This window comes from Patiria miniata, unplaced genomic scaffold, assembly GCF_015706575.1.
Source record: "Patiria miniata isolate m_02_andy unplaced genomic scaffold, ASM1570657v1 HiC_scaffold_9, whole genome shotgun sequence".
Classification (NCBI taxonomy): domain Eukaryota; kingdom Metazoa; phylum Echinodermata; class Asteroidea; order Valvatida; family Asterinidae; genus Patiria; species Patiria miniata.
In genome coordinates, this window is record NW_024037076.1 from 4,516,911 (window position 1) to 4,540,740 (window position 23,830).

Below are 23,830 nucleotides of genomic sequence, written 5' to 3' on the forward strand. Positions count from 1 at the left end.
AGGTCTGGGTCAGATTTGACCCGGAATCCGGGTTCCACTTGGCCTGACATCTTTCGGGGTCAAAATGACACTTTTCGGGGTCAAAATGACCTGGAAAATGAGTCAGAGAAGTGTCATATTGACCCAGAAAAGGGGTCATTTTTTGTCAAAATTACACTTTTCCGTGTCAAAATGACCTGGAAAATGAGTCAGAGAAATGTCATATTGACCCGGAAAAAGTGTCATTTTGACCCGGAAAGGTGTCAGGCCAAATAGAACCCAAATTCCGGGTCAAATCTGACCTGGGACTTTTTAGAGTGTAGGCTAACTAGAGCACAGCAACCTGTAAAGCTCTGTTCATCCATTGCAATTAAAAGAATCTTTCATCCGGAAAGCACCATTTCTGGCTCTAAAACGCATTAACCACGAAACGATGATAGTCGGAAAGATTACTATAGAAGAGTAGAGTAGAATATAAATGTGCACACAGCTTTACACTGGAAATTGTTGGTTGCGCAAAAGAATTTTGAGATACAAAAATTAAAGGCGTATTCGAAACCTGGTTCTCGTGTTGAATAAACATTCAACGAACTTCAACAAACACACCACTTTGTCTCTGAAAGTCGAGCCGTTGGGTTGCTAGACTTTATTCAAGTGGCTCTTATTTCAAATGCGTAGCTTCAAACACGCCTGCTCTTATTATTGGGGCTCTCCGCAAAATCTCGTTTACGATGCATTATACGCAGTGCTAGTTCGATGTTGACAGGTTTGGCATTCAAGTCGGTGGCTTTATTCGTTTCTGGAAAAAAAGGTATGGCAAGGCAAAAACACTTCTTTGTTAGTGTAATGCATTATGAGAATTTCTTGAACTTCAAAATATTATCAGTAAACATACAAAAAGAATACATTTAACAATGTCCGGACGAATGTTACCTTTACGTCAATGCGACAGCTTTGCATTCACTGCAATGTAACCTCGGTTAGATCTCGGCTTATACATGTACAGCTCAGTGTTCAGCTACCACTTTGATTCTTTTCAAAATGTTTTCCTTTCAGTTGCCAATCCATGTTTGGGCACCAGTCTTTGCCCAGGTGCAGGGAAGTACTGCGTGGCTGACATTTACAACAGTGCCGGATATGAATGCGTCTGCAATGCTTTGGATGGCTACCTTGCTCAAGCAGGTGGCACCTGTGAAAGTAAGTACATAGGGGATTGGAATTACACACCATTGCAAGGTTCACATATTTATGAAAAAATAAATTCTGCAAACAGAACTATTGAAGATCATAACTTTGAAATGCGTGCAACATTTACCTTTTTTCTGTAGAGCAACACTCTAAAAAGTCCCGAGTCAGCATGGTCATATGTGACCCGAAATCCGAATCAATTTGGGCCTGATACTTTTCCGGGTGAAAATGACACTTTTCTGGGCCACAAAGCCACTTCTCTAGATCATTTTGACCTGGAAAAGTGTCATTGTGACCACAAAAGTGTCATTTTGACAAGAAAAGTATAATTTTGACCCGTAAAAGATGAATTCTGACCCGAAAAAAAGGATCATTTTGACCCGAAAAGGTATCATTTTGAACTGGAAGGGTGTCATTTTGACCCGGAAAAGTATCAGGTCAAATATGACACGGATTTCGGGTCAAATCTAACCCGGGACATTTTAGAGTGCACGTACATGTAAAACAATATGACGACAGGGTTTATCTTCAACTGCATAACTCTAGCTTACAAAATAATATATTTGTTTTTGCCGGTCCCCGAGAGCAAGTCCAGGGTCAACTCCCACCTATCTCACTGACTGACTTACTCCACAACTCACTGACTGACTGACTCCCCCACCGACTCACTCCCCGACTCACTGACTGACTCACTGACTATTACATGTGAGCTGGCAGTGGCAGTGCTGTTGTATAGGATTAAGCTGTGTTACCAGTTAATAGGCTAAATCCGGCCCTTTACATAGACCAGATGCATGAATAGATTTCAACCAATAGACATTGTGAATCAATTAAATAGAATTGTGCGCACTTTGGGACCAGCTTTACCAGGCTATTTATGTGTAACTTGCGAAAGTAAAGCATATTCCACCTTTTGGAGGTTATGTATTTCTCAGTACTGCTGACTTATTTTAAAATTATTGTTGTGCTTTATTTCTATAGGATTGGCATCTCGAATATTCCGACTCCGAGTTGTGGGCGTGAATGGGAATCCTGTTGCTTTTACTCCAGAGTTTAGCAATCACATTTCCACTGCCAGCAAACAGTTCCTATCTCTTAGCGCTAGAGTGGTAAGACTATCTGTTCATCACCTCTGCCAAGAAGGCTAGGGTAAACTGGGGTAAAAACGCCCATGGGGTAAAAACGCCCACTTGAATTGTTTCCACTGCTAGTAAAACATTATTAGATGAATTACTAAATGGAATATATTTCTAATAAGTACAATGTAAATAAAAATTAATAATAAAAAGAATTAAATTCATTAATATATTTGAAGGGTACGTAGGTGCTGTTGAAAAAAAACTTGAAAAAAAAGTTTCAAAAAATGACCGTCGAAGGTTTAGCCTATATCGCTTAAAATCATTTTATAAAAAAGAGTATTTTATTTTTTTATTATTCTTTAGTTGATATATGTTAAGAAGGGTTAATTACATAATTATAAATGATAACAATAATAAAATCTATTTTTATATTTGCTTAATAATGTTTTTTGAGTGGGCGTTTTTACCCCAGGCAAAATCAGGGGTCTCGGGGTAAAAACGCCCAGTACATTTCTTGACATAAAACTCTATTGCAGCCTCATTTATCATCAAAAACCTCACTATTAGAACTTTCTACAGCCATATGTCTCTTGTATGAGTAATTATTAGCTATTAGAGTCCTACCCCATAAATATTGAACAGTGTAATGTGTGAAGTGGGGAGGTACATGCAGGCGGTATCACTAACTGACGTTACGTAGGGGCAAGGTATCTGGCATTTGGTAGGGAATGCCCGAGAAACCATGAGCTCATGGCATTTTCTCAAGAAAAAACAAAATAACACCTTTATGGTGATTTGAGTATACTTTTAATAACTAAAAATGACTAGAAATGGTTCTAAGACCCAACTAGACCGGTTTCTGCTCTCATGCTACATGTATACTAGCAGAGCTTCATCAGTAGTAAGCCAATATCGGTATTTTATATTCGGCTAAAGTCGTGTCAAATGTTACAGTGCATAGATACCGGTAAGTGCATGTAATATAATTTTGTGTCAACCTCGTGGTGAGTCCAATTCCCGGTTAATGATAAACATTGATTTGACAAGTAAACCTTTCAGACTTTTGGCCTTTTTATAGGCAGGAATTGGTTCGCTGAGATTGCATAATTTCGGGTGTTCCGAAATTAAATGTCAGTCTTGCAGCAATGCTTTTGTTACATGTACATGTAGCTGCTTGGTTTTGATGTGTGGTGTGTAGATTATCTTGAAGACTAGAGGTGGTTCTTTTGGTCGTGTTTCATTCATGATTGCTCACAGTTTTCAAATTTTACATCATTTATGACTGGCAATTTCTTCTTTCTTGTGGTTACAGAGTAGAAGTTTCTCCATGATTGCATTTCTTTGCTCTAAGAAATCGGTCTCGTTGTTACAGAGATTTGCATATCTTAGTAGTTCTCCTTTGATGTAGCCTTAGGTTATCAGCAGTAGGCTAGAAACATACTATGGAATGCCTAATAATATTGACTATGCTTTGGCTCAACATGATTGAAATAGATTTTCAATATTGGCAGGCATTATACATTATACAAGTTTGTTATGGGTGAATTATGTACGCTAATGTTCCGCTTCCTTCCACATAAAAATACCTGTTTTAAATGATCAAGTTTGTAGTTATAATTAACCAGCTGTGTTTGAAAAGTTATTTGTACTTGATGAAGTATCCCTCAATATTAAATTAATCACAAAAATATGACTATACTACAGGGAAAGCTGTGGTATATTCATTTTTTTTTTTATAAATGTGGGCGGGCGTTTTTACCCCGAGGCCCGGGTAAAAACGCCCGCCAAACTTCATCCCAAAAAGGGGGGAAAATTTCCCCTTATCAATATAATGACCATGATTTTATATTTGCACCTGATAGAGGAGACATGTAGTGCATAAAACCACATGTTTATTTCCTAGTGTCTCCAAGTAGTACTGAGATATTTAACAAAAACCTAAAAATCGGGCGTTTTTACCCCAGTTTACCCTATGTTTTCACCTGCGTTGGTTTGTTAGTTTGTTGGTTGGTTGGTTGGTTTGTCTGTGGACAGGATAACTCGAAAATTTATGGACGGATTTTCATGAAATCTTTTTTTTAGGGGTGGTCCTTGGTACAAGTACGGATTAGATTTTGGAAGTGATCCGGATCTGCGTCTGGATGCAGGATTCTTTTAAAGGATTTTTCGCCCATCATATGGAAAACTTTCACCAGATCGCTTTGAGCGACCAGTTTGCTTGCGTGGCACTGACACGGTGACCCTGTATGCCTTAACACCCACCTAATATAACCACATGGATCAATGGACTACACCATTTTATACAATGGGGGAGTCGAAAGGTAGACCAACACACGCATACATGTACATGTCAAAGTTCTACAAATGTTTTGAGTTGAAGCACTTTGACGAAAAGGCTTCTTCAAATTATGCTAGACCTAATGTAATCTATATAGACCTACATGTACATGTATGTACATGTTTAAGTAAATCTCCAGCAAGCTAGGTTGGACTGTTCCTTTAACAAGTTAAATGTTATTCTAACGTTCCGAAATGTACCATCAAGAAGGTCAGCACGTCAAACACAATTTGTACACAATTATTCAAAACGTTATTATTAAAAGTAATACATCAGGTACGTGGGGCACAAAACGTACCCAAATTTAGTAACTATTTCTGTTACCGGTACCTTATCGACCTTTTTTGTTTCTATGCGAAGGTTTTGTATGTGCTACAACAAAATGGGTTAACTTCAGCTGTACGAGATGTGATAGGGATACGTGTTGTCAGCGGAGGGAGTTTAATCGTCGAATACGCGGCATTTTACAGTGATGAAAACTCGGCGCCAACAATCTCAACTATACAATACGCTCTTCAGTCTGGAAGCAGACTCAGTGACTCTGCTGACTATCTTGATGTAGACACAGGATATGTTACTTCGACCAGTAAGTTCAGCATAGTATTGAATGCTTATGTTTATGCAAATAATGAATGCTGATTATGAGTGCAATGGTAAGAATAATTTCATGAGGTGATAGATGGAATGTGCCATGGAACATTCCATCCGTCACCGTATGCAGTTATTCTTTCAACTGCATGAAAGTAAAACATTCATTATTCTTTAGTTTTATACAACACCTGAATAAACCCTGGTCATCTGATTGGTCAACTCAGAACCACGAGTCGTGTTACCGTGTAATGGAAGTTCTATTTACCATGGAATAGATCTACAATTTTTGGGGGGATTTGGCCGGGCCATGGGATGGGCGAACAATTCAATGACCGTGATTAACGACCTACCAATCAGATGACGGGGATTTATTCAAGCGTTGTATTGAATACCGAAGTGTGACGTCATTTAGAACCAGAAAGTGTAGTGCAAACGAATGGAGTACGGGCGCGTGTTGGTTCACGGGCTGAATCACGCGCTAATGTCTTGCACACATATTTTGTGCGTGTGACGTATTCGCTTTGGTACTCCATAATATCAGCTATTTCTCTTGAAAGAGATTCTAATATTTAAAAACATACACTGATTTGAGGTCCTCAAACAGTTCAGTAATGTGCGAAATTCTGAATCACATCGAGTCGAATGCGGGTTACATTCTAAAAATTATCAAGCTAGGATTTTTTTTGTAAAAGAAAACGGGAAGGAGTCCTTTTATATTTTTAACAATTAGAAACTACAGTTCTTGCCTCATATGTTTCTCTCATAATTCTTTTTTTAATGATTTGTTCACTATACGGCAGAGTTGTCACTGATTTTGTGACTCGAGTCCAGTCATTAGGTCAAAAGGGTCGAGTCGAGTCAAATATTTAGCTCGAGTCAATTTGAGTCACGAATATTTGAACACTATATACCAACATTTATATAAGGAGGCCATAAGTTAAGCCAGCATCCGAATCCAAGAGCTTTATAAGAAATCGCCCAAAGCCAATGATGAAACAGCGAATTAGAAAATGTGTTTAAAAATCTGGTTCCTGGATAGTATTTTGTGCGTTCTAGAACCTTCAGGTGGGAGTCTGTACATTTGTACATGACTGCTATTCGCAAAGCGAAGTGAGCATAAATTTTGCACCGTAAGTCACTGCACATACTTTTCACAAAGTTGTGCTTTTATTTTTGGGACTCGAGTCTTATCAGCCTTTGCTCGAGTCGAGTTGAATCTTCTGATGAGGGACTCGAGTGGAGTCGAGTCATTTACCCTTAGGGACTTGAGTCGAGTCACCAAAAGTTGTGACTCGATTCGAACTCGAGTCGAGTCATTGACTCAAGTCATTACAACTCTGCTATATGGGTTGTATACCATAAAAGTCTATTTCCCATTTTAACATATTCTCTTCCCCTGTTTGACGTAGGCTCTGTGTCGTCTTGTCCTCCAAACTACTGTGCCAATGGCGGTTCGTGTTCAGTGGATTTTGTACTGTATCCTATCTTCTCCTTCACATGCAGGTACGTGCCTAATTTGTTATTCGAAATCAAAAGAACCGACTGCAATAACATCCAGTTATTTTCTTTTAAGTTATAAAGAGTCAAATACCTGAATGTTATCATTGCCTTAATACTTCACCTCTATGAAACATTTTCCGAATTTGTGCCACATACTTTTTCAGCACTCAAAATTGTGATCAAACTTTGTACGTCGGAAATTGCAAAAGATGAAACCAAATATTAGATTCCAATGTCTGCATGGTATAAATGGTTTATTTCAATTAAATACAAAAGTGTTTCAAATGATATAGTAACCAAAGGATAACGTATAATCATCCGATAATATCACACTTATTTGACCGATGTATCACTAACCAAGTACGTTTATACAAAAGTTAAATGATAATGTAGTAAATGTTACTACACTATCAGACAATTTTATGTCACACTTTCGGTTAGGATCAATAATGTAACAAAAATGTACTACACCATCAGTCGATTGTTATTACATTATCGGTTTGTAATCATGGTAATGGTCAATCTTTGTGACATCATCAGTTGCAACAAAACAAGTCTTTAATCGACAGCAAACCTATCAAAGAATCCCAAGTTCAAGTTGTATTTTTGTCTTTCGATTTCAACCTTACGAACTCCTCTTGGATTCAGTATAATGACCCTTTTGCCAAAAAGTGAATGTTTTGTTTGTTTATCAGCTGTCAGACATCTTTTACTGGTGAACGATGTGAGACAGTCATACCTTTAGAGCCTGGTGTGACGATCACGACTACAGTAAGCATGACCACTCAAAGCCCTGGTAAGACACACAGCAACTCTAATACATTGTATAAAGCCAGTTCAGTATTCCAAAATACATGTAGTCTGGTGCACAGCTACCGGTAGATTCAAAAAAAAAATTGGGGATAACCGCGGCAAATTATGCACACAGGCTATGGGGGACGTGGTAACTGAATGCATTCTGTGCAATTTTTCGTGCAATCGAAAAGAGATGGAACTTTGATTTGCACAAAGGTTTTTACACACAAGACACCTCAGAACACTTCGCTGTCCAACTTTTTTTGGCAAAAAATTCTGCTTGAGAACACAGTTTCTTCAATTCTGCTGGTTCCTCGCTATACTTTTGCACGCATACGATGACATTTTATCCCGAAAGAAAAATCGGCAAGTCTTGATGTGCACATGTGCAGTTGGAATACCGAACTCACGCATTATAATGTTATGATTAACAAATTTAAATGAGCACTTAACACTGCAACTATAGGGCGAGTAAAAAAGAAATTGACCTTGTTTGATTTTTTCTTCTTAAGCAATCAAATTTGATACACCAATGAAGCATGCCCTATTAATAGAGCTTGTTCTTTAACTCATCTGACAAGAAATACTGAAAGAAGTTAATTATGCATGTTTTACAAAAGGAACCTACTTTGTAGCTGTACATGTATATGGAGTGCCATCACTGCCATTGGAAGCCACTGACATGACTGAGCTGAGTGAGAATTACAGACTACACACAGGAATTCAAATACGAATGAAAAATAAATCATTTGAGTCAAGCCTGAAATTATTTTTACTGTAAGATTTTGTGTTTTGAATGTGGTTATGTGGAATAAAAGTCAATTTTTTTTCTGAAAGTCAAAATGACACTCTGTGACCCAACTTCCGGGTCGAGGGTAATTTTTGACCCGGAAAAGGTTCAAGCCCCACATGACCCTTGTGCGGGTCAAATCTGACCCGGGACTTTTTAGAGTGTGGTATGTTGTTCCAATCATTTTTTTTTTGTTCTTATTAATTCACACAGGTTTGTCGACCCTTTCCATCATCCTCATCGCGGCTGGAATACTACTGGTCCTTCTGCTCACGCTGTTGTTGATCATGTGCATTACATGCATGGTAATGCGACCGCGACACAAGTTGGTCAGATATGGCAGACCTGGTTGGGGAGATGGCATGGTTCCCATCCGATATGGGCACCACAACTATGGCCTGGATCATGATGGCGATCGCGAGTCGGAGAGCCGAAGTGACGAGATCAGAATGCACCAACTTCAGCAGGCTTTGGGGCACTCAATGTACCCACAACCGGTAAGAATTTGAGAAAATTGCGTTTGAAGTTGGTGGATTTTTCAATTTGCATTTCTGTGTTCATTTCTCACCCGGAATTAAAAAAAAAAATTATATAACTGAGACAATAGCCCAGGAGTTAAATAGCCAAATCGTGTTTAAAGTAGAAGACATTCATTACTAGAGAAATCCGTCACTTCGTCAAAACGGAAAATCTACTTCTTCAAAAAAATGAGGCATATGTTTGTACACAGCGTGCACGTATATTTAGTATATTTTAGAACGCAGATGTGTCACTTCGTCAAAACGCAAATCGTGGAGGCTTCATATTTCTAAATATAGCGCACGTGTAAAATCAATGAGACTACATGTATGTGACACATAGAGATTCGTCACTTCGTCAAAACGAAAAACTTATAGTGTGTTAGTAGCACTTTGAACACTTTGTTAAATTAGCGTAATTAACGAATGAAGAAATGTTGTGTCTCGAAATTTGGTAGTCCTGTAGAGGACATCATAAAATGTTAGAATATCCAAAAATCTCAGATTTCAGAATCTCGGTTTTGGACAAATGCGTCACTTCCTCAAAACGGTGGCGATATATACAGTACCTAAAGGGCCCATGCAATATAGTTTGTGTAATACAATCCTTGAAAATATACCTTTGTATCCTATTGAACCTTATTTGTTAATTTTGGTTTTGCCATTTATTTTTATGCTAATGAATATGTACATGTTCATGAGCAAAAGTTTGATGTCATTTCAGGCAGAAACTTCAATGTTAAAGCTATTTCAGCACCAAACATTGCCAGAATATTTGATATTTTGCTACAATAATTTTTTTCTGTGTTGATTCGTTGTTGTGTCAGTACAAGGCAGTAAGCCAATGAGCAAACTCTTTTCACAAACGTTTAAAGGAGCATATTTTTGGGTTCACAATGTGAACCTTTAAACTGAACAGTGTCTTCTTAAAATGGCATCACAGTAAGGCCCAAAAAAAAGTCTCCGGTTTCTGGTATGCGCGCGCGTCGCCGTAGCCATGCGCGTCGGCAAAATGAAAAAGTTTTTTTTTCAATACAAGATGATGTTTCAAAACCGCCAAACTCACTGGTTTGACTGGAATTCTGCTGCTGCACAATTTTAACGTGTTTTTAGAAGGGGTTATGATCGAAAATAAGATTTATGTGGCCTCTCTGGACTCCCATATATTTGCACTAAGTTTAGTCGGGCACCATTTGCAGTCATCAGCCTACATTTGAAGCCAAAAAAAACAACAAAAAAACAGGTAAAAAAAAAAAAAAAAACGCGTCGCCGCACCACTTTTGGGGCAAGCTCCATACCAGAAACCGGAGACTTTTTTCTTTTGGCCTAACAGCACCCTTTATTGTCTGAAAAGCTTGGAAAATTTAAATGTTTAAAGAAGTGCACTTTTGAATAAACTTTTTCAAAAAAGGGATGTCAAATACTTTTCATACATTTAAAAGGAGTAAAAAGTTGAACAAAATAAGTTCCTGTAAAAAAAAATTCCTAAGAAAGTAGCATGATATGGGTAAGAACACAGACAAAAGTTTTTGAAGCTAACTTAAGTGTAGCTCAAAAGATGTTCCACCCATACTTCAATACCAGCACAGATAACACAACTAGATGTATATTTATAAAGAAAACAATCTGAATTTCTTAAAAGGGAATTGTCCCAAAGAATGAAAAAGACTAAATAATAGTATTGATACCAATGTGGTGCTTATATAGCGCTTCAAAGGTCTCAAAGCACTCCACAATTTTATTACTCTTGTTCATCAGGCCATGAGACCAGTTTTTGCAACAGCTCGAGATCAGCGCATTCCGGTTTCTACCTTCACATGTGCCCATTTAAACTCCTTGGTAAAAGCTTCTGTGTTGTTAAGAAACCGCTAGCACGACATCACCAATGAATATACATGTACCTTATAACATGTACACATTTCGGATCAAACAATATTTGGAGGTAATGACTGTGGGGGAAAAAAATCAATTATTGCCTAAATCGTTGTCTGCACCTTTTGCACGGTGCAGACGGATGCTTTGCAACCTATACAACTTCAATCAACTCATGTGCTTTTCTGTTTTTCTAGGACTCGGCTGGACGCTTGGATAGTTTCTCGAGACCTTATGTGGCATCAGGCAATGAAGAGCTGTACCGCGTTTTGGATGGGGTAAAAACATATATTTTCAATGCTAGTTATTAAATAACGATACCTAAATATGTCCCCTTAATAAAGAGCTGAGTAATGTTTGTTTTAAATTTTTTCTGTATTATAAGACCACGGGGCAAACCCTACATTTGAGCATATTACGCATGCTATTTGCACCACATTAAAACAGAATATGTCAACAATTTGAAACTACCCAGTATTAATATTTCAAGAGGTATGTACATGTAAATGCACAGAAAAACCAAAGTACCGGGTAATTTGACTCATTATCGTCAAAAAATGAGTCATTTTGGCCGTGTAGTGACAAACTTTGAGCCATAGTGTGTCCCTAATAAAGCGGACAAACTGACTCATTTTCTTTACCGAAGAGAACCGTTGGATGAAAGTTGGCAGTACGTGACCACGACATCCAACTTGTATTGACAAATGACACAACGTCTGTATTGCTTCCAGCTTCCATGAACATCCCTGTGCCCATTCTACAAAAATACTCACCAATTTTTAGATTCCTGTTCAAATGTAAGACACATGTTCACGTACATCCCTTTTCTTCGATACAACTCAAACTGCATACCACTGATTTTAGAATGAAGGGAGTGCTGCTCTCTCTCCACCAATCTACCTGCATTTCTAACCCTGCTGTATGCATAAAAGCCAATTTATGTTGAGTTTTCTGAGTCTTATATAGCAGTTAGGAAGAAAAAGTGCAGTTAACAAGATAATAATGCTATTGGATTTTGGGCAACATTGCATCCAGAAAACAAGTACAAGTAGTTGATTTTACTTTGTATTTCTTTCTCCACAGAGACCACGTGATAGCAGGCCTGCTCCTGCTGGAGCTGTCTTCAATCCAACCTACCGGTACTAAAGTCAAACTGCCGATCAAGTTATTTACAACATCGGATTACCACACGTCTTTCGTTATAAATATGCTGAAATAGAGTGACAAAGTTTGAAATCGACAAAGATTAGAACCCGATAAGACTTACTTTAAACAGCAAACTGTATTGTGACAAATCTGAAATCCGTTTACAAAGAAGAGTTTACAAGCCTGACAAGCCATTAACAGAAGACTCACACTGTGATTTTGTAATTTTTGTACAGGCTGAGTAAAAAAATAATGGTGTGGCAAGCCAATTTCATAAACTGCTTTTAGATGGAAAAAACTGACTTTAGGTGCTCAATTTGTTCAAATTATATTACTTATAAACAAAATTACCCTAAAGTCTGTTTCGTCCAAAAATGCAATTTCAAGAATTGTCGTTTCAAGATGTATTTCTTCAAACATCACCAGAGATAAAACTGCAATTAAAAAGTGACAAATATTCAACAAAGTCCTCTTGAAGGCCTGTCTTTAATAAAGAGTGGATTTTACAAACCCTATTGTTGGCCAAAGCAGGGTTATTAATGAAGATATTGCGTACTACAGGACTGTTGTTGAAACAAGTATTCTGTGTAATTTTCTTTGTTGTTGGACGAAACTGATTTTAGGGTCACTTCGTTTAAATAGTGATAAAATGTTAACGTGTAGACATGGTAGAGCAGTTAAAATAATTTTCTCACTTCAAAGTACCGTAGTTCAATAAATGGGCTTCCAACTTTTTAACGTTAGTGCTACATAGTTTTTTTATGTGAAATTATATTTTGTTGTAATGGCCCAAAATGGGTTCCGTTTTTGTGTGTGACTCGCCCTGTATCATAAATTTATTAAATGTTGACACATTGTTTTTAACTTTTTTAAACTTGTTTATATTTGGCAACAACTCTTCCTTTTGATTTAATTCGTATATAAATTTATACATTGTACATGTAATATGTTTATATTGGCAAATATATCATGTAGTTTAGGCCAAACAAAAAATAGTCGGTCTCTGGTCCGACCAAAGTTCCAGAATTGATGTGGCGATGCGGGTTTTTTGTTTGTTTTTTTTTTTTTGGCTCTTTTTTTTTTTTTCAAGCTTGAATTGTACAGACAAGTTGGGTACTATTTTGCTTGTTTGTGTCCTCATATACATTGGTGTCCTCCATATTTTGCCTTGGTGCCCTCCATTATTTGCCTGGACGCAATTTCCTCATTCCTTGGTGCTCCTTGGTAGCTTCCGTGGTAAATTTGAAGAAAAAAAAAAAAGGTTGACGCGCATGATTAAAATCGACACGCGCGCTGACCAGAGACCGACTATTTTTTTTTTTGGCCTTAGGCCAAAAAATAGTTCTGCTTCTGGTTTCCCTACCTACCCTATTCTGACAGCCCTTACCCTATTTTTTTTTTATGGGCAAAATGAGGGGAAAAAAACCCCGAAAACCATTAAACCCAAAAAAAATCCCTAACAACCTACCCTATATTCAAATGCCATGTACCGGTAATTGAAAGCAGAACTACTTTTTGTTTAGCCTTAACAGTAAAGTCTGTTTGATCACTTTCTTAATGTAGAAATGCAAATTTGTCTACTACATTTCGTAAATCTGGGTTTTGTGGCGATATCTTCAATTTTGTACACTACAGTATATTTTTTTAATTTCATATTTTTCAAGACAATTTGAAAATTAGTTCTATGTATTCGTATTAAAGGTGGATCCTGTAATCAGAATAAAAAGATACAAGTTCTATATTGGCATTTGTAAATGTTTTGAGATCGTAGATAAGTCAGCTCGTAATATGTAGAATGGATCTGATGGGAAGATGGTAATATATTTTGCTGCAAAAAAAACAACATTTTTATAATTGTATGTTTTGTATAAAGTAGAAGTGAACTGCAAATAATTTGGACAAGATCTTATCGGAAAATTGAATTTCCTAAACACGTTATCATGCAGCTGCATAAATCTTAGGGAATAATGTATTTTTCAACTATACGTATCAGCTGGAAAAGCAAACACTTCAGAATTGTATGTTTTATAATCTAATAGTAATACATGACCCTTTTAAATTACGAGTTACTTGGTTACTATCTCCGCTGGCTAACTGTCACTTGTGAAGTAGACTTCCTTATTAAAAGGGAATGTACAATGTACATCATTGGCTTTTGCTGTAATTTTCAAAAATGAACTATTTTGAGGGGTCAGATCAAATATTGTTACACTGACACATGTTTGAAGTTTTGTGTTCGAAAATACTGGAAAAACTAAGAAAAACAAAAATTTCAAGTAGTCTGGTTCCCTGACTCCACTAAAGATAAAATGGATCATTTATAGATGCCGGAAAATTGTAAGATAATGGAACCAGTCTAACTGGCCTGCACCCGTTCATGAACATGTAACCAATAGCAAACAAAATTTGGACTGAAAAAAATGGTAAATTTGGAGCAGTAGTTGAAAAATAGTTAGGTTTTTCTAACGGTGGTCGGCCGACCACCGTTGGAAATTTATACAAAATACCACTTTTCTTGAAAATGACTTCACACATGGTGCCATAATTTTACAGGATGCTTCAGACTGTCATTTACCAACATCCTAATAAGGTATTTCATAAAAAAATGGTAGTTTTGTTTTTGATGTTTGTAAATGTTGTTTATTCCCTTTAAGTCTTTCACTGACTGACTGTCACATGTTCATGTACATGTTAAATCTAAATGTATAGACTTAATATTGTGGCGGGACTGTTCCCGAACCAAGTTATTCCTCGGACTACACATTCAGTCTAAAGGCTAAAGGATGCAGGCTTGTTTTGTATGGAAATCTACCGCCGCAGGAATTGATTCTTAGACCTTCTGTTAATTAGGCAATTACATTTGTACACAATAACAAGGACAACTGGCAACTGAATGGTCGGTAATCTCAAGTAACCATGATGATTTATTGCAGAGACAACAATTAAATGATTAAATGATTTGGGAGTAATTGTCTTGGGTATCTTTATTACAACCTGTGGTTTTCGAACGAGCCCTATTTGCAATACACAACAAATATCGCACTGCTCACTCCAATAAGCACTGCACAAACTAATGCTGCAATACAGGAACACGTACAGCAAGGCACAACCAATGCTGCAATCCATGAACGCTATAGCAATGTACAGACCAATGCTGCAATCCACGAACGCTATTGCAATGCAACAACCTATGCTGCACTGCCTAAACAATATCGCATTGCATAGCTCAGTGCCACTGTGGAGATATGGTTCGCGCGCACGTAGCAGTACTACGAAACCATGGGCCCAGCCCCAATCAACGACAATGCACCCGCAAGTGAATGGCTAAACTGTCCAACAGTTCACCCGCGCGTAGCTACGGAAGCTTGAATTGCCTTCCGCGATACCCCGTTACCGCGATAATTTATCGCAGAAATCAGGAATTCAAAGATACGTATTCCTCGATACCGCGTTACTGCCATAATTTAACACAGAAATCCAGAAATCAGAGATAATTCCTTCCGCGATACCGTTTTACTGTGATAATTTATCACAGAAATCCAGAAATCAGAGATACCTATTCCGCAATACCGCGTTACTGTGATAATTTATCACAGAAATCCGGAATTCAAAGATAAATCATTCAACGATACCGCGGTATCGTTGAATGATTTATCTTTGAATTCCGGATTTCTGTGATAAATTATCACAGTAACGCGGTATCGAGGAATAGGTATCTCTGATGTCTGGATTTCTGTGATAAATTATCACAGTAACGCGGTATCGCAGAAGGAATTTTCTTTGAATTCCTGATTTCTGCGATAAATTATCGCGGTAACGAGGTATCGCGGAAGGCAATTCAAGCTTCTGTACGTAGCATATAGGGCAAATCACCATATAGCAATACACCCCACAGCGAGAGCACCCTCAACTCATGTTCGTACTGCTTGCTGCCACTTACCAGAACCTCCCGTGCGTACACGTGTGTAGCAATCTACCTACGCGCATACATAGCACATGCACTAAACATTATGCTGCACTAAACCTATGGGGCTTTGTCAACCAATCGCGTGCGTGCATACACGCACGCACTGATTGCTAAGACACGCCCAGTCACTCACGGGTGTACTATACTACAGTTCATTCATAAGATTAGAATACAACATACATGTATACACGTGTACGGTACATGTGCATTAGAACTACACTTTCCATCACAATATCTCTCACAAGACTCACATACACTGTACATGTACAGACTGTCACTTAAATTATGGATCAAACTGGTCACCTTTCTCACTCTATAGTTCTCAATTATCAGCCGTGCGAAGCATGCTGATATACTGTGATCGTCCAATTTCTTTCTTTCTTTCTTCGGGCATTTCACCTCTTTTATCCCACCCCAGATTCCTACTACCTACCTCATACCATTCAGCAGTCATTCACGAAGCTACTGATCGACTTGACACCGACCAAAAAACTAAAATATGAACATTATTGATGATTTCGTTGACTTATCCGTTAAATCCGTGCAGTACCAATGCTGTCGTCCATGATGATCGGTTAATTTTGCGCACGGCACACTCACACGTGACCTAAACAATCGAAAAAAATCTGCTAAATCGGCTAGATCATCCTGATCGCGTCGCCTTGCGCGCGCTCCACTCGTGGGCACATGCAGTGTGCGCGATGCATGTGGGTACCATACCGCTTTCAAGCGCCGCTAGTGGGTTCCATTTTCGTCTGGTGCCAAAAATCTGCTAAATCGGCTAGATCATCCACGACATGGCACCAGACGAAAATGGAATCCACTAGCGGCGCTTGAAAGCGGTATGGTACCCACATGCATCGCGCACACTGCATGTGCCCACGAGTGGAGCGCGCACAGGGCGACGCGATCAGGATGTTCTAGCCGATTTAGCAGATTTTTCGGTAATGGCGACAGTAACAAGACAGATTTTAAAAGAGAGCCATATACCGCCATGTTTGTAGGGCTAGAGTCAGAGTTACTCAAGCTAGACATAGCCTATGAATAATGGTGAGTTTCTTACCTGTATTTATTTCAGCATGGATCTGGAAAAAAACATTTGACGGTAACCATCCAGCCGACCTTGTCATCCACGATCCAATCCCTCTGCACCTGGATTTCTCCCTGGACTTGCCGGTCTCTCGCCTCTAAATTGCCGGCATACGGTCGGTGATACGCTCTGTCACGTCTGTGCATGTGCTCCCTTCCCGGTCTCCGGTTATGTAACAAGCGTCGGTCATGTCGGTAAAGCAGGCCGACTGTTTTCTCTGGCAATTCTTCTAAGCGCCAGTCACAAAAACAGCAAGGGATACCTTGTTGTAACGTCACCCTTTCCCTCGGCCTGGATATACTTCCTGAAGCAAAATGCATCCCTCGGATGATGATTTTATTGAGTTTTCTTTTCAATCGGAATATTGAAATCCTCCCGCTGTGTACATTGCGGCACAGGACAGGTTTCCTGAACCATACATCGTGCCGTTGATGAAAAGAACGGAGCAATTGAAAGCACCAGTCTACTACTTGACAGAGCTCGCGCCCTCATATGACGGATGAAGGCGCTCGGAGAGGCTTTTCTTTTAAATTTTCTTAATTAAATATTATGTGAGAAAAGATAGGGACGGGACAGGTAAAAGAACTGATTTTCAAGCTTAGTCCCAGAGAAAAAATAACGTCCACCAGAAAAAAGTGCGCAAAGGTTCTACCTCATTGTTTTGGGGTTGCATGTCATGCGCCTCCTTAATGACGGCAAAAACTCGCCGGTACTACGCCAAAATAACGCTCATGTCGCAATACAATGAGAGACAAATTAGAAAAATCAAAAACAACCAAATAACATAAACCAAAATATTGTGGGTATTCTGGAACAAGTAGGTCTTCAGGACAACTTTGAGAAACCGATGATGAGAGAGTACGAATAGCGAGAGGGCCGTTTGTTCCAAAAAGAATTAAGGACCCGCGTGATGTGAGAAAAGGATCCAACTCCCCAGGAATTGTGAGTGTGAGGGACGACAAGCACACAAGTAACTTGGAAGCATCAGAAGATCTTAAACGCGGCCTCGACGGATCGTAGGGAGATGATAAACTAATGTTGTATTCAGGAGCTGAAGCATGCAGGTAATGAAAAACAAGCAGTAACAGCTTGTACTCAATGTCAGCAACAGGGAACCAGTGCAAAGGCTGCAAATTGGGATGATTTGGGCTCTATATCTAGAGGGCACGTGTCCGGGTCACAATACGAGCAGCAGAATTTGGAGTCTTTTTTGAAGACGAGCAAGTGGGTTCCAGGTAGAAGTAGGCTATATATCCATTGTATACCATTCACATCCATCCAGTCACGGTTTATAATGATATAATACAGGGTCTTGTGAAAGGCGACTCTCATTAAAAAAAACGAAGCGTGCACGGGGCTCGGGGCAAGAAATTGTATTATTATACAGATAATGAATGTTTTCGAGTGCAATGGTAAGAATAATTTCATGAGGTGACAGACGAAATGTTCCATTCCACGAGGCGAAGCCGAGTGGAATGAAACATTTCATCTGTCACCGAATCATCTGTCACTGAAACATTCATTATTTATTTTATATAACACCTGAATAAATCCTTGTCATCTGATTGGTTGACTTTCAATAGCCAATTTTTGTAGGTTAAAAACTGTTTAAAATTCGACAAGTTCATCATATCAACTGTTCAACAGGTTAAGAACCATCATATTCAATTTTTCTCGATTTAAAACAGCACCACCACCAGCAGCAGTGACACCGTGCAATGGAAGTTCTATTCACCGTGCAATAGAACTTTAATTGCACTTTGCGCTGCACGCCACGTGCGCGCCATGCGCGCGCCGTGCGTTGGTACGAATAATTCAATGACATGTGATCAACGATCCACCAATTAGATGACGGGGATTTATTCAGGTGGTGTATAATTTCCTTTCGATGTACTTGGTAGTGCAATGAATAATATGGCTAAGATGATGGGAAACAATCTCGATCGGAAATATCTCGGAAGCTGTGGACCAACGAATTCGTGTTCATGCATTAGTCTCGTGATCATGCCATGACATTTCTGGAGGTAGTTTGTGCTTTGAGTAAAAGAAATCAAGTTTTTGACCCCAGTGACCCCATGATGACCTTTGACCCTAGTTTGGTCATTTGACATGCTGGGGCAGGGCTACTGCTACTTTTGACAAGAGAGATATTGTGATGGAAAGTGTAGTTCTATGTACATGTACATATTGTGATGGAAAGTGTAGTTCTATGTACATGTACATGTACATGTTGTATTCTAATCTTATGAATGAACTGTAGTATAGTACGCCCGTGACTGGGCGTGGCTTAGCAATCAGTGCGTGCGTGTATGCACGCACGCGATTGGTTAACAAAGCCCCATAGGTTTAGTGCAGCATAATGTTGAGTGCATGTGCTATGTATGCGCGCGTAGGTAGATTGCTACACACGTGTACGCGCGGGAGGTTCTGGCAAGTGGCAGCGAGCTGTACCATTTCTCCATGGCTGTACTAACATGAGTTGAAGGGTGCTCTCGCTGTTGTATTGCTATATGGTGATTTGCGCTATATGCTACACGCGGGTGAACTGTTGGACAGTTTAGCCATTCACTTGCGGGTGCATTGTCGTTGATTGGGGCTGGGCCCATGGTTTCGTAGTACTGCTACGTGCGCGCGAACCATATCTCCACAGTGGCACTGATCTACATGTATGCAATGCGATATTGTTTAAGCAGTGCAGCATCGGTTGTTGCATTGCGATATTTAATTGTCCGTGTATTGCAGCATTGGTCTGTACATTGCTATAGCGTTCATGGATTGCAGCATTGGTTGTGCCTTGCTGTAGTGTTCCTGTATTGCAGCATTGGTTGTGCATTGCTATAGCGTTCCTGTAATGTAGCATTAGTTTGTGCAGTGCTTATTGGAGTGAGCAGTGCGATATTGGTTGTGTATTGCAAATAGGGCTCGTTCGAAAACCAGGGGTTGTAATAAAGATACCCAAGACAATTACTCCCAAATCATTTAATTGTTGTCTCTGCAATAAATCATCATGGTTACTTGAGATTACCGACCATTCAGTTGCCAGTTGTCCTTGTTATTGTGTACAAATGTAATTGCCTAATTAACAGAAGGTCTAAGAATCAATTCCTGCGGCGGTAGATTTCCATACAAAACAAGCCTGCATCCTTTAGCCTTTAGACTGAATGTGTAGTCCGAGGAATAACTTGGTTCGGGAACAGTCCCGCCACAATATTAAGTCTATACATTTAGATTTAACATGTACATGAACATATGGGTGCATACCTGCAAATAAACTCCCATAGACACTAGTGCTAAATGCCCGTACTTCAAAATTCTTTTAAAAATACTCAAAACTCTCACAGGTATTCAAGCTGCACAGAAAAATGATGATCAATGTGTCATCTTTCAATTTCTTTTCAATTTATGGTGGGTTGACCATTGACTTTTCGAGATATTTTCACGCAAAGAAGACGACCCCTATTTTCCCCAAAGCGGAAAAGTAGCCATCTTGAAAAACGATCCCTCCACAACATGGCAAAATAGCGCCACTTTCGAGCCCAATAGCATCCAAAATGCTCAGAATTGGAAGCCCCAAGTCCGGGCCAGAGGTTCACTACCATATCTCTTCAATTCCACAATTTGACGGCGCTCAGAACTCTCTAATATAGCATATTTTGAGGGTATAACTTTTATTCATGAGCTTGGCGGATCGATTTACCGGTGTGTACCCATATGTACATGTGACAGTCAGTCAGTGAAAGACTTAAGGAAGTCTACTTCACAAGTGACAGTTAGCCAGTGGAGATAGTAACCAAGTAACTCGTAATTTAAAAGGGTCATGTATTACTATTAGATTATAAAACATACAATTCTGAAGTGTTTGCTTTTCCAAATGATAGTTGAAAAATACATTATTCCCTAAAATCCATTGTACAATAATGACAAGCTCAACGGTATGACTTTTAATCATAAAAGTATGAAATGTTTATTTTATGCAGCTGCATGATAACGTGTTTCGGAAATTCAATTTTCCGATAAGATCTTGTCTACATTATAGGCAGTTCACTTCTACTTTGCATAATACAAAACATACAATTATAAAAAAATGTGGTTTTTTTTGCAGCAAAGTATATTACCATCTTCCCATCAGATCCATTCTACATATTACGAGCTGACTTATCTACGATCTCAAAACATTTACGAATGCCAATATAGAACTTGTATCTTTTTATTCTGATTACAGGATCCACCTTTAATACGAATACATAGAACTAATTTTCAAATTGTCTTGAAATATATAAAATTATTTTTTTTTACTGTAGTGTACAAATTGAAGATTGAAAATCGCCACAAAACCCAGATTTACGAAATGTAGTAGACAAATTTGCATTTCTACATTAAGAAAATGATCAAACAGGCTTACTGTTAAGGCTAAACAAAAAGTAGTTCTGCTTTCAATTACCGGTACATGGCATTTGAATAGAGGGTAGGTTGTTAGGGATTTTTTTTGGGATTGATGTTTTTTGGATTTTTTTTGGGATTGATGGTTTTTGTTTTGTTTTTTCCCCTCATTTTGCCCATAAAAAAAAAAAAATAGGGTAAGGGCTGTCAGAATAGGGTAGGTAGGGAAACCGGAAGCAGAACTATTTTTTGACCTAAACTACATGATATACAGCCTGTCTTAAAAAAAATGGTACAATCGAAAACGACCAGGCTTTCCAATACTTTTTGTTTCATCTCATTTGATTTTGTCAATCCAGAGATAACTCCAGTTTACTGCGGAACACAAAAATCGAGTTTGTGCCACAGTACTCGAAACAACTCTGCCCATGCATAAAAGTGCCACAAAATTGCACTGGTGTATCGCACTAAATTGATTATATCTCTGAATTGACAAAAGCAAATAAGATCAAACAAACACTATTGGAAAGCCCAGTCTTTGTTCTTTAATATTATGCCAAGTAAGAATGACTTATTTTGAAATTTCATATTTAACCAATTTTTTTTCTGATTGTACCATTTTTTTTGGAGACAGGCTGTATTTGCCAATTATAAACATATTACATATATATATACAATGTATAACGAATTAAATCAAAAGGAAGAGTTGTTGCCAAATGTAAACAAGTTTAAAAAAATTAAAAATAATGTGAACATTTAATAAATTGCCTTGCTGTAGTGTTCCTGTATTGCAGCATTGGTTGCAGCATTGGTTGTGCATTGCTATAGCGTTCCTGTAATGTAGCATTAGTTTGTGCAGTGCTTATTGGAGTGAGCAGTGCGATATTGGTTGTGTATTGCAGATAGGGCTCGTTCGAAAACCACAGGTTGTAATAAAAATACCAAAGACAATTACTCCCAAATCATTTAATCATTTAATTGTTGTCTCTGCAATAAATCATCATGGTTACTTGAGATTACCGACCATTCAGTTGCCAGTTGTCCCTGTTAATGTGTACAAATGTAATTGCCTAATTAACAGAAGGTCTAAGAATCAATTCCTGCGGCGGTAGATTTCCATACAAAACGAGCCTGCATCCTTTAGCCTTTAGACTGCCTGTGTAGTCCGAGAAATAACTTGGTTCGGGAACAGTCCCGCCACAATATTAAGTCTATACATTTAGATTTAACATGTACCGGTACATGAACATGTGACAGTCAGTCAGTGAAAGTCTTAAAGGGAATTAACAACATTTGCAAACATCAAAAACAAAACTACCATTTTTTTATGAAATACCTTATTAGGATGTTGGTCAATGACAGTCTGAAGCATCCTGTAAAAATTATGGCACCATGTGTGAAGTCATTTTCAAGAAAAGTGGTATTTTGTATAAATTTCCAACGGTGGTCGGCCGACCACCGTTGGAAAAACCTAACTATTTTTCAACTACTGCTCCAAATTTACCAATTTTTTTCAGTCCAAATTTTGTTTGCTATTGGTTACATGTTCATGAACGGGTGCAAGCCAGTTAGACTGGTTCCATTATCTTACAATTTTCCGGCATCTATAAATGATCCATTTTATCTTTAGTGGAGTCAGGGAACCAGACTACTTGAAATTTTTGTTTTTCTTTGTTTTTCCAGTATTTTCGAACACAAAACTTCAAACATGTGTCAGTGTAACAATATTTGATCTGTTTTACGGACCCCTCAAAGTAGTTCATTTCTGAAAATTACAGCAAAAGCCAATGATGAACATTCCCTTTAAGGAAGTCTACTTCACAAGTGACAGTTAGCCAGCGGAGATAGTAATAAGTAACTCGTAATTTAAGAGGGCCATGTATCAGATTATAAAACATACAATTCTGAAGTGTTTGCTTTTCCTTCTGATACGTATACATGTAGTTGAAAAATACATTATTCCCTACGATCCATTGTACAATAATAACAAGCTCAACTGCTCAACGGTATGACTTTTAAACATAAAAGTATGAAATGTTTGTTTTATGCAGCTGCTTGATAACGTGTTTCGGAAATTCAATTTTCCGATAAGATCTTGTCTAAATTATTTGCAGTTCACTTCTACTTGATACAAAACATACAATTATAAAAATGTTGTTTTTTTGCAGCAAAGTATATTACCATCTTCCCATCAGATCCATTCTACATATTACGAGCTGACTTATCTACGATCCCAAAACATTTACGAATGCCAATATAGAACTTGTATCTTTTTATTCTGATTACAGGATCCACCTTTAATACGAATACATAGAACGAATTTTCAAATTGTCTTGAAAAATATGAAATTAAAAAAATATACTGTAGTGTACAATTGAAGATATAGCCACAAAACCCAGATTTACAAAATGTAGTAAGACAAATTTGCATATTTCTACATTAAGAAAATGATCAAACAGGCTTACTGTTAAGGCTAAACAAAAAGTAGTTCTGCTTTCAATTACATGTACATGGCATTTGAATATACATGTACATGTAGGGTAGGTTGTTAGTTTTGTTTTGGTTTTGATGGTTTTCGGGGTTTTTTCCCCCTCATT

The 23,830-nt window shown here is 38.2% G+C and overlaps 1 protein-coding gene across 1 annotated transcript; it reads left to right on the forward strand.

The window, feature by feature from the left end:
* Positions 1–918: 918 nt before the first annotated feature.
* Positions 919–12,286, forward strand: LOC119720527. Its single transcript, XM_038190227.1, has 8 exons — positions 919–1,176; positions 2,149–2,276; positions 4,945–5,170; positions 6,585–6,678; positions 7,371–7,471; positions 8,474–8,757; positions 10,848–10,928; positions 11,734–12,286. The coding sequence occupies exons 1-8, from the start codon at positions 978–980 to the stop codon at positions 11,794–11,796; spliced, it is 1,176 nt and encodes a 391-aa protein (XP_038046155.1). The 5' UTR covers positions 919–977; the 3' UTR covers positions 11,797–12,286.
* The last annotated feature ends 11,544 nt before the right edge of the window (positions 12,287–23,830 follow it).

Excerpts from the sequence above, each read along its gene's own strand:
- LOC119720527 (XM_038190227.1), top strand. The coding sequence starts at position 978 with ATGTACAGCTCAGTGTTCAGCTACCACTTTGATTCTTTTCAAAATGTT. Across the intron at positions 2,277-4,944 it reads TATCTCTTAGCGCTAGAGTG|GTTTTGTATGTGCTACAACA; the intron begins GTAAGACTATCT and ends TTCTATGCGAAG. Across the intron at positions 6,679-7,370 it reads ATCTTCTCCTTCACATGCAG|CTGTCAGACATCTTTTACTG; the intron begins GTACGTGCCTAA and ends TTTGTTTATCAG.